Genomic DNA, 11154 nt, shown 5'->3' with positions numbered 1-11154 from the left:
TGCATATCTGTAATTATATCGGATCAATATGTCTTTTCAGAGTTATTAACCAACTTCCAGAGACAATTCTTGTCATCCTGCAACATAAGGGTGTTTTCGTAATTTTATCCTACCAGAGTATTCTCATAATTTCCTATCCAAATACCTTTAACGTTTAACCTTTGATGATATATAATATAAGTTACAAATCCAGAGCTGATTTCTTTATCACTAATCGCAAACTTGTAATTTAATTCTAACAATTCCTCAATCACTTATATTAGTCATTCGATCCGTATTCAGTTACAGAATTTCTACCACATTCATATCGAGTGTATAAATTATTCAACTCCACAAAAGTGATCAACATTATCTTATTCATGCATTTACCAATATCAACATATTCCATAAAGCATAAAGAGGTAGTAAAGTATTACCTCGATTTTCGTGCCATACTGAGCGACCATAAAAATTCTATTCGAACGTCCTCGATCTTTAATTTAACTTCCAATAATTTCTCAGATACATATCAATATAAATTATATAAAAAACAGAGCTTAATTGCGATAAACGGATCGAATCGGGTGATTAATCAGTGAAAACCAACTTACCGGGTTCAAATTTGGCGAAACAGACCCCAAAAACATATTCAAAACATCAAAAACATAAAATATGACTTTTCAAAAATTTTGAATTTTTGGTCAAAGTTAAAGTCAACGGGTTTGACTGACAATTTCGAAACCTTTGAGTCCGAATTTCAAAAAATGGACTGCGGAATTGGACTCAAAACGTTGAAAAATGTCAGGATATGTATACTCGGTAAAAGTCAAAGGTCGTTTAATGCCCGGTTAACGCCGGGCAAAGTTCTGGTCAACTGTGGTCAACGGTCAACAGTCGATCATTTTACACAAATATCACTCTAACAGAAATTAAATACAAAATTAGCCACCTTCTGCAAATATTTACGAAACTAATACCCAAATTTTACACAAATAGCACCCAAATAGAAATTAATTACAAAATTAACACCCAGACGATGCCCACTCTCGTGGGGTGGTGCGTGAACAGTGATACGGTGTCGGAAAATTCCCTGAAAATTTTCTAAAAATTATTTTAAGGCATTTTGAGACACTTACCAAGCTCAGTTCAAAATTTTGAACGGCGGAGAGCTTGATTCTGAAACGTCGGAAACTTTGACAGTCTCACCCCTCCACGCGCCGACGACGAAGGAGAAACGGAAGACACCAGCAGACTCGAAACGACACAATGAACACGATGCTGTGGGAGGTGTCGTAAACGGATGACCGGATCGTCGTGAATTGACGAAAAACCAACTGAAATTGAGTTAAAATCGATGATACTTATGGCTGAAATTAACGACGAATGACGATGAAAATGAACGGTTTGAGGGGTTTTGTTCATCGGTCGACAACGAACACGATGGTGGTTTCGATTCGTCGATCGGAGGTCAGACGGTGAGTAGATCGGAGTTGAAATGAGGGTTAATGGAGGAGGAAAACTGGGAAATATGCGCAAAAACATACGGGAAATGGGTATAGTTCGTCCCATAAAAAATGGGTAAACCATGAGTTTAGTCACTGAACTTTTTGCGCTTCTTAAAATGATCTTCCAACTTTGAAATTTTACAATTTAATCCACTGTTTCTTTCAAAATACCAATTAAATCCAATACTTTATAATTTCTAAAATTTAGCCCCTAAATTGGGGTGTTACAAGTTTTGCAATGAACCGGTAGAACCGGTTGAGAATCGGAAAAATTGGTTTGAACTGACAGTTCAACCAGTTCACACGGTTCTGTTTTTAAAAAAATAAAATAAACCAAACGACGTCGTTTGTTATGATTTTTTTCAGCCCCAAATTTATTTTCTGATTATGATGATTGATATTTGTATCAATTATATACTTTTTTTATTTAGTTGTTGATGAATTTCATTAGGTTTTGACCTTAAATATTATGTTGTAGTTAATTTGAATAATTTTGTTTCACTTGATTTTGTGGTATTTAACTTATATATGTTATGACTTGTGATATTTTTATACCTTTTAATATTGTAAACTTGAAAAGAGTGTTATATATATATATATATATATTATATATATATATATATTGTTTTAAATATTATGTAAAATTTTAAAAAAATATTCTTTTATATAAGCCGGTTCAATCCGGTTGAACCACTGTTAAACCAGTGAACCAATGAACCAGTACCTTCATCAATTTAAGGTCCGGTCTGGTTTTAAAAACATTGGTCGAGACAATCTCTAAATTTTAACTTCTTTATTACTTTCTTTTCAAAATATAATATATTTATCAAAATAAAATTCTAATAATATATATATATATATATATATATATATATATATCAGAGCTTCATAACACAAAATATAAACAAAAATAATAATAACTTTAAGGTTACAATCCCAATACATGAATAATAGTCTTATAAAGACACGTGTCTACTAAAAATAATAATAAAATACTTTAAAAGAAGATGCTAGACACCTTGTCGCGGCGGTGCTCCTTGAATAAGCTCAAACTACTAACATGTGAATGGAAACATTTAGATGTTTAGTTTCAAAAAGTTCAACAATATATCATTAATCTAGAATAACAGTATGAATCTCAAAACGTAAGTATGCTATAAGCTATAAGAATAAACAATAAATATATACATGATTCATAAGTCCAAAGTTACATGCTTTAGGTACATTAATTATCTCAAATAATATGGTAATGTCATACTTTCTTTAGTCTGTAACTAAGGGTCTAACTATGAACATAATCTGACCTTGTATCTCAATATATGTGAGTCGTACATCATCACATGTATATACATAATCATATTTAGTGACCTAATGTGACACACTTTGCCCAATATAAAAAATAGGGTGTAATAGTGATATTCTCCCTATTATATAAGTTAGTTGTTTAGCATTATCGTTGGTAAATTTATTTTGATAGAATAAAATTTTGTATAAGGCGTGGTGTAGATTTTATTTTCTTAAGTAGGGTGGTTTTTATAGTGTTTGGGAAGACGTTGAGATTATCTTATGTCTTTTGCTGAAAATACATGAAAAATCCGATATCTTCCCCCAAACAAGCAAGTAAAAGACATTGTGTTTTCCTTGTGTCTTCCATTGAAGATGTCGAATATTTCTAACGTCTTCTAAAAGATACTATAACATTCATCCTATTAAAAAGAATAAAATTTACACCAGCCCAAATAAAAATAAATATTTTTCCGATGCCCTATCCAAACAAATTTGCCCGTTATCATCATTAAGCAAAAGGGAAAAAAGAAACATACAATTCTGAAAGAAATTGTTGTTTATTGAATTGAAATTTGAATCTTTCAAAGTAAACTTCTGCATACTGTCAAGGACTAACATCACTTGAACTAAATAGGTTAGAATCATAAAATCCCAGAGATCCCACTGTATCAAAGATCATATGATCATCAACTGCATCGTCATCCCATAGTCCTTCATAGTAGTTAACAGTTACAGAATCACTCTGATTGTCAACTTGGATTTCTCCTGTTAGAAATTTGTCGTTGTTGTTATGCCAATCATTAATCCCATCAACGCAAGTGAATGAAGAAAATTCGGAAGCCGTGATGTCGTTTAAAACACCTTCATCAATGGCGTTTCCAGTTTCCGGTGTTGTGAGCGAATCAGTGATATTATTATCTGATGATTGTGCTGCCGCACAACTTGAAAAGGGTTGGGAAAAGGTACCGTTACCGTTGAATGGCATTGATTGTAAAAGGCCGACACATTGGGTAACTCTAGTGGCTAACTTATTGAGTAGCAATGTCGAAGCTGAGCGTTGCGTTTTGGGTTCGGATGGTTGTGGTTTAACACATTCTGTGTCGGTCTTGGGATTGGCGGCAGTGACGGTGGTACCGCTGGATGAGCTGCGGCCTGTTGTCGTCGGATCTATACATGTTTTAGCTAAGCGTTTCTTGAGATGAGCGTGCCAATAGTTTTTAATTTCATGATCTGTTCTCCTTGGAAACTGCTTGGCAATTGTAGCCCACCTATATGAAAATAAAAATTTAAATACATACCATGATTTATTATAAAAATTAAAACAAAATAAATGGTACAATTTTGTCTTATCTTAAACGTAAAAGGCATTGATATAATGATATTTACGACATATAGACTACATTAGATTTATCATGTTATGAAATAATTAAATTAGTCTTCAGCTTAATATTTTATTCTATTTACTGATGCAAAATACTGTACCAACTTGTCAAAAGGTTTATAATTTAAGAGATGCATTTCTAACATCACTATGTTCTCCGGTGCATGCATACATCTTATCACAATTTACAATATGTTTTCCTTTGTCTCCCGAACCCACATTGCTTGTTAAAAAGGGAAGGAAAAGAATGTAGGGGATTATCGTAACCCTGACCTGATGAGTTGATAATGTAAACACGAAGAAAACAATGGAAAGAGAACAGATTTATAGAACATTCTTAAAAGGAGCTGAAGTCAAATCAATGAATGTGTTTAAAAGCAATTCCTAGCTTGTAGATCAGTGACCTGACCTGTTGCCTAATTGAGCATGAAGTTTAATAATGGTTTGATCTTCGTGAGGTGTGAAGTCTCCTCTCTTAATTCCAGGTTTTAGATAATTAATCCATCTAAGTCTACAGCTCTTCCCACATCTTTCAAGACCTGCAAGACTAACATTATATCTTCACTTCCACTTCCCACATTCCCACAGCTGAAACTTGCACTTGAATTCAAATGATAGATAAGATGTGATGATTTACCAGCTTTCTGTGGCAGGGAACGCCACCCACCTTCGCCATGTTTCTGAACGTACGAAATGAGCTTATGGTCTTCTTCAAGAGTCCAGGCTCCTTTCTTCAAACCATCTGAACTGCATGATGGACTTCTTCCCATTCTGTATAACTCCAAAACAATTCAACTGATGATATAACTATATATATATATATATAAGTTTCTTTGTTAATTTTGTGAATGCTTCAAAATGGGAAATGAATGGATCAATGTTGCGAGAAAAGGTTTGAAAATGGTGGTGGGTGGGAGGTTCACATTTAGATAAGGTCTTACTGAGAAGAGAAACTGAAAGGGACATGAACAAATCCAAGGAGAAGGTCGCGTGATGTGATACAACTTGTTTTTACTTTTTCCATGAAAATTTCATGTAAATCCGAACCATCGTGTCATGCAGCGTACAAGTGAAAAGGACAATAATTTGTTTATGATAAAAAGCTTATCAGGGAATCCCATAATCAGTCAATTAATACTCCTTAATTATTCACTACAAGACACGATATATAATAAAATTAATTATGACTCAAATTTAAATGTGGGTAAGGTAATCCTTCTATTCCGCCAATCAAGACAAATATATATAATTAAAATATCGTAAAGAGAGTCAATTTTTAAGTATTATCATTGTTGTTAGACCAAAAAAATCGTTTCACATTGTTTCATGAATATAATAATAAATTCGGAGGGCAGCCGCAGTATTGGTAATGAATATTATTATGATTCATATTTATTTTATCACAGTTTACTATAAAATATAATAAATATAATCATAATCTTAGATTTAGAAGTACTTTTTAAAAATATTTATAAAAGAACCAGATCCATCGTGCACCATAATTTTATTAAAAAGATAAATTATACCGATAGTCACTGAATTTTTAACATTCTTGTATTTGGTTAATGGAATTGAAAAAAATATTATAACATAAAATATAATGATATGCTAATATATTTACAATATCAACTATAACATTGATTATAAGAATATATGTTTGTGCCGATGACAACAAGTTTATCTTGTTGGTTGTTAGTGATTCACTTTTTCTGATTCAGACAAAGAGTCGCACCGGGGAGAAAATGACTGTTGGTCGATATTTGGATGAAGAAGAGAGCAAGTGATCGTGAAGAAAAAGAAGATTGCATGCTTGTTCAAGGTGGATCAACCGTGATCCTAGGCGATCCATCCCTTCTTTTGGTCTTGATTAGGGATATTTATAGTAGTCTTTAGTGTGTGTGTGTGTCAATTGTAGGGTCATTATGGTTATTTGTAGACTAATGGGCTAGTGAATTCGTTATTCAGACTTTGGTTTTCGTTCTGGCATATCACGTGAGCCTGTTAAAGTTCTTTTCTATGCACTGTAGTTGATTAGAAGCTTGTGTTAAGAGGATGTAGGCTAGTCAGAGGCTCTAGTGAGTGGAAAGATTTGTTTTAAGACCTTGGGATGTGGGCAGTTGGCAGTTTCAGTGAGTTTGATCTAATGAAGGTTTGGAGGTTTTTGAAGGCTATCTCCGAATGTATAACAAGTTGTCTCCCCTTAGTCGAGGGGAATACCATAAAGTGGCTTTTTGTTGGGTGTTTTTTGGTGGGGAACGAATGGCTTGTGTTGATCGTTAGTAGTTCATCTCTTTTGACATGGGCAGATAGTCGTGGTTGATGCACGAAATATATTGGTTGATAGGGTCTTTTACGTGTTCGAAGAAGGCATCTTTAACGCTCATGCTTGAGTAGAGGGTGGAAACCTTAGGTGAGTCAAAGGGGATTCTTTCGTTTCTCAATTATGTAATGGTGGTAGATGACTTCAGAGTAGGAAGCATCTTAGTGCTTGTAAAAAGGTTATGTGCATCTCTTGCTGGAACGAAGGAGATATTTCTGGAGGCATTGGATCACACAGAGGATAAAGGGACAGAGATATATGTTTGGAGACTCTGTTAGGCTAGAGTTATTGGAGGTGTATTGTTTGGGAAAAAGTTTCTTTGGTTGACGGCTTTTAACACTAGGTGTGGAGGTATTAATTATGTTATTCGTGTAATTTTTTCTAAGGAGTGGAGAATCTCATTGTTTGAGGAGGGGATGTAGTCTAAGCTATTTGGATGCTCGAGTTTGATTATAACCAGGGGCATATTTCGATTATGTTATTTAGTGGGGGGACCTCGCTACTATGGCTAAGTAGAATATACAATTTGCTATGTGGTGGGCATTTTAACGTCGTGGCGGAGATATTTCACCCTTTGGAGATAACTCCAAGTAATAATTTGGCAACTTTTTAACGTAGTAGATTTCAACGCTTAATAGCAGAGAAACAATATGGAAGATTTAGATTCTCCGGTGTAATTGTGGGCGGAGGTCTTCCTATGCCAAATTCTCAATGCTTAAGTGGAGGTGTTGATCTATGTTGTGGATGATTGGTGGAGTCCCTTGGGTAGAGAGGACTTATCATTTTTAAAGGAATTTGATTGGTGAAGGAAGGCATCTTCTCCAGTATAATCGCAAGCGGAGGTTTCTTTGTGTTGAGTTATTTAACGGGGAACCTCAATACTATGACTGAGCAAAGGTGTCTCATAACATTAAGAGTGGTTTTGAAGGTTACTCCATTGCACATATTAGCAAAGGTCTCTCTACGCTTGTTATAAAGTTGTTATTGGTGTTTGAGACGTATGGGGCGAAAATTTATTCCCTTAAGATAGTGATAATTGTTTATGAAAGGGTGCATTTCCACCTCGACATTAATTTAATTAAGTTTACTTTAATGTTATCCAATCAAGGGTTGTCAGCTATCCCTTTTCAACCATTTTTAAAGGTAACCCTCTTTCGCAAATAAATTTAAAGTAAATGAATGAATGTGTAGATTGTAACATCTCGTTTTTGAACTTGATAGTTATTAGTAATTATTTGTAAATCAATACTTATATTGCTGTATCTGCATGTTATTGCTGTATCTGCATGAGATGATGGTGTCGAGGAAGTCCTTTCGATTGGTTTTGCTTTATTGGTTTTTATTTTTTTTGTCTTGATGGATGTAATGGTGTAATGTTCTGAGATGGATGTTCTGGTTTCTGTTTTTGGGCAGCAGTGCCTGTTGTTGTTCTCTTATGTAGCACTCTTTTCCTCCAATTTTAGGGAGATTTTTAATGAGGCTCATAAGGTGAACTTTGTATTCAACTTTAATTTAATAAATTGATTATTGCCGAGCAAAAAAAAATCAATACTTATATATTAATAGATATATCTTGAGAATATTCTAAAACAATATAGAAATAATATACATGCATTTAAAAACATTCACAAAATAATTTAGATATTTATAATATTTAATATTATATCTAAAATTATCTATAAAAGTACGAATCAAGCGACCTCAGTAGTTAAGGAATGATTGTTATTCTTAGAGGTCTCGGGTTCGAGCATAATATCTTTAAGGGTCTTTGAGTGTTCATTGCAAATGATTGATATTCTATCAAACATATATTACCTTGTAATTACATTAGATTAATCAAAGACATTATCTATAAAATAATCTAGATATTTTTAAAGTTAATATAGATAAGATGTTCACATGTCAACAATACAATGATTACTAAAATCATAAGGAGGGGTGATAGTTACCATTGTTGTTAGAGTAAAAAGAGTGTAAATTAAAACTATGAATTAGAGAAAGAGGACTTAAGTGTAGAGAAGGAAAAAAATAGTGAGATAAGGGTGTAATATTGTAATTGTATTGTGTATTAATAAAAATGTCCTTTTATCTTGTAATTATAAGTTTTCCGATTAAACATTAATTTATTTTAACTTCTCATTGCATTTGTATTAGTTTAATAAATGGTTGAATTTGTTGTCTGAATAATATATGGTCGGTTTTACTATCCGTATGATATATGGACTTTTTGTCGCCTAAATGATATATGATTGGTTTTTCCGCCTAAGTATTATTTTACACTAAAAATTTATGAAATAAAAGGCTAAACAACCTCAAAAAATTAATATAAGATTAATGATAGATTCTAAGTCCATAATATATATAATCAATGGTGGATCCAAAAATATTTTTTAACTTATACATATATGTAGTAATAATATAAAAAATTTGTATGGGATGAGTAAAAATAAAATTTCATAGACATGTTCAATAAATGAATAACTAACATAAACAAATTCAGATTTTAGAGTATATACCTACCACCCCGGGAAAATACATACATCCGCAGGAATATATATATAACATCGCTCAAAAAAGTATTTTTAATTGACCTCTTAAGTGTTAAGATGGACATAAATTCTAAAGTTATTTTTAAGAAAAATAAGGGGAAAATCATTAACAAACATGGATTAACGTGGGAATGATGTTGCTTATAAAAATTAAATTAACCAAAACCATATATATGTATAAACTCTCCACCGTTCTTCAAACAGAAAATCTTAGAGCAAAAATTTGTCTAAATTTTATCTCAAAAAGGGAAAATATAGACCTAAACACATCTTCAAAAATCTAGGTAGCTGTGGTCTTTTCTTTATCTTATTTTTTCCCCTTATAATTTGCTCATTGTCTTCCATTCAACCTTTAACCATCAACCAAATTTGAAAAAAAAAATTCTCATTTTTGCGGATTAATTTGAATCTCAAATGCCTGCTCTAATTTTCCTCTTCAACCTTCAACTTTAACCTCCACACGGGAAGAACACAAAAGCTAGGCACAGGATGGCCTTGTGGAGAACTTTATCGATCCCTATTGCTTCACCGCTTGGCCTTATTCTCTCATTCCTCTTCATCCACTTCGCCGTCACAACCAACGTCGCCATCCGTGTCAAAACCATCATCCACAACCCTTCTTCAGGGAACCTTCCCGTTTTCAAGGAAGCGCCGGCTTTCCGCAATGGCGATTCATGTGGATCCAACAAGTCTGACCTGATCCACATTGCAATGACCCTTGACGAAAACTATCTCCGAGGAACAATGGCGGCTGTTTTGTCCATGTTGCAACACTCAACTTGCCCGGAGAACTTGTACTTCCATTTCCTTTGCACTCACTCCCACGTCGAGCTCGTTTCCAGCATCCAATCTACCTTCCCTTACCTGAATTTCAAAATCTATCGTTTCGATTCGAACCGAGTTCGCGGGAAGATATCAAGGTCGATACGACATGCTTTGGATCAGCCATTGAACTACGCAAGGATTTATCTGGCCGATATATTGCCGGCGGATGTGACAAGGGTTCTTTATTTGGACTCGGACCTCGTCGTGTTCGACGATGTCAAGAAGCTTTGGGACGTGGACATGGAAGACAAGGTTTTAGCAGCACCAGAATATTGCCAAGCAAACTTCACCGTCTATTTCAACCATGCTTTCTGGTCGGACCAGAAGCTGTCGAAAACGTTCCAAGGGAGGAACCCATGTTATTTTAATACCGGAGTTATGGTCGTGGATGTTGATAAATGGAGAAGAGGATGGTATACGAAGAAAGTTGAGGAATGGATGACGTTTCAAAAGAAGAAAAGGATATATCATTTGGGTTCTTTGCCACCATTTTTGCTGGTTTTGGCAGGGAATATTAAGCCAGTGGATCATAGGTGGAACCAGCATGGATTGGGTGGCGATAACTTTGAAGGAAAATGCAGGAATATTCACCCTGGTCCCGTTAGCCTTCTCCATTGGAGTGGGAAAGGGAAGCCATGGTTGAGGCTTGATTCCAGTAAACCTTGCGTCGTTGATTATTTGTGGGGCTCCTTATGATCTTTATCGTTCTTCAAGACATCTTTTAGAAGAATAATAACATCATTTCCTTTTTGAAAAAAAAAAGAAACAAAGAGCAGATTCAAATGATTTGAGAGAAAACAAAAGGCAAAGGATATAATGGAGAGAAGAAAAGAGCAAGCAGGTTATACACAATCTATTCAGACTTTTAAAAAAACATATTTTATTGTTTATTCTTTTTGAACAAAAGAAACATTTTTATTACATGATAGTTTATATAAATCCACTTTTTGTTCTATGCATTCATTTAACCCAAATTATGAAATCAATTATTAATCTCTAAATTATTCTCGAGTAGAGGTTGAGAGCGACGCACTGAATGTGGTTATCATGGTGCATGCGTTGTCCACTACCATCTTCTACTACTACTACATTCTAGCCCTCACATTTTGCTCAATTATGTTTTGGATTGTCAACTTGATTATACGTTGTGTATTGTGTCTTCTGTTGTACATGATGCATGTTATGGCTAATAAAATATCTCCTGTTTTCTCAAAAAAAAAACTTAAATTATTATTATTACTATTTTAAAAAACTTTTTCTTTTTTGAAACGCGAAAAGCCAACCAAGTCTTTATTAAAAATAGAAAAG

The 11154-nt window shown here is 33.9% G+C and overlaps 2 protein-coding genes across 2 annotated transcripts; one reads left to right on the top strand and one right to left on the bottom strand.

The window, feature by feature from the left end:
• Nucleotides 1-3375: 3375 nt before the first annotated feature.
• Nucleotides 3376-4922, bottom strand: LOC120189600 (transcription factor MYB28-like). Its single transcript, XM_039192836.1, has 2 exons — nt 4705-4922; nt 3376-4039 (listed from the first exon to the last, which is right to left on the bottom strand). Exons 1-2 carry the CDS (start codon nt 4920-4922, stop codon nt 3376-3378), a joined length of 882 nt encoding a protein of 293 aa, XP_039048767.1.
• Nucleotides 4923-9510: 4588 nt separating this feature from the next.
• On the top strand, nt 9511-10675 carry LOC120189663 (probable galacturonosyltransferase-like 4). Its single transcript, XM_039192885.1, has one exon. It carries the CDS (start codon nt 9511-9513, stop codon nt 10540-10542), a length of 1032 nt encoding a protein of 343 aa, XP_039048816.1. The 3' UTR covers nt 10543-10675.
• The last annotated feature ends 479 nt before the right edge of the window (nt 10676-11154 follow it).

This window comes from Hibiscus syriacus, unplaced genomic scaffold (assembly GCF_006381635.1).
Source record: "Hibiscus syriacus cultivar Baekdansim isolate YM2019G1 unplaced genomic scaffold, ASM638163v2 tig00116958_pilon, whole genome shotgun sequence".
Lineage (NCBI taxonomy): Eukaryota > Viridiplantae > Streptophyta > Magnoliopsida > Malvales > Malvaceae > Hibiscus > Hibiscus syriacus.
This window is presented reverse-complemented; position numbering and strand designations above follow the sequence as displayed.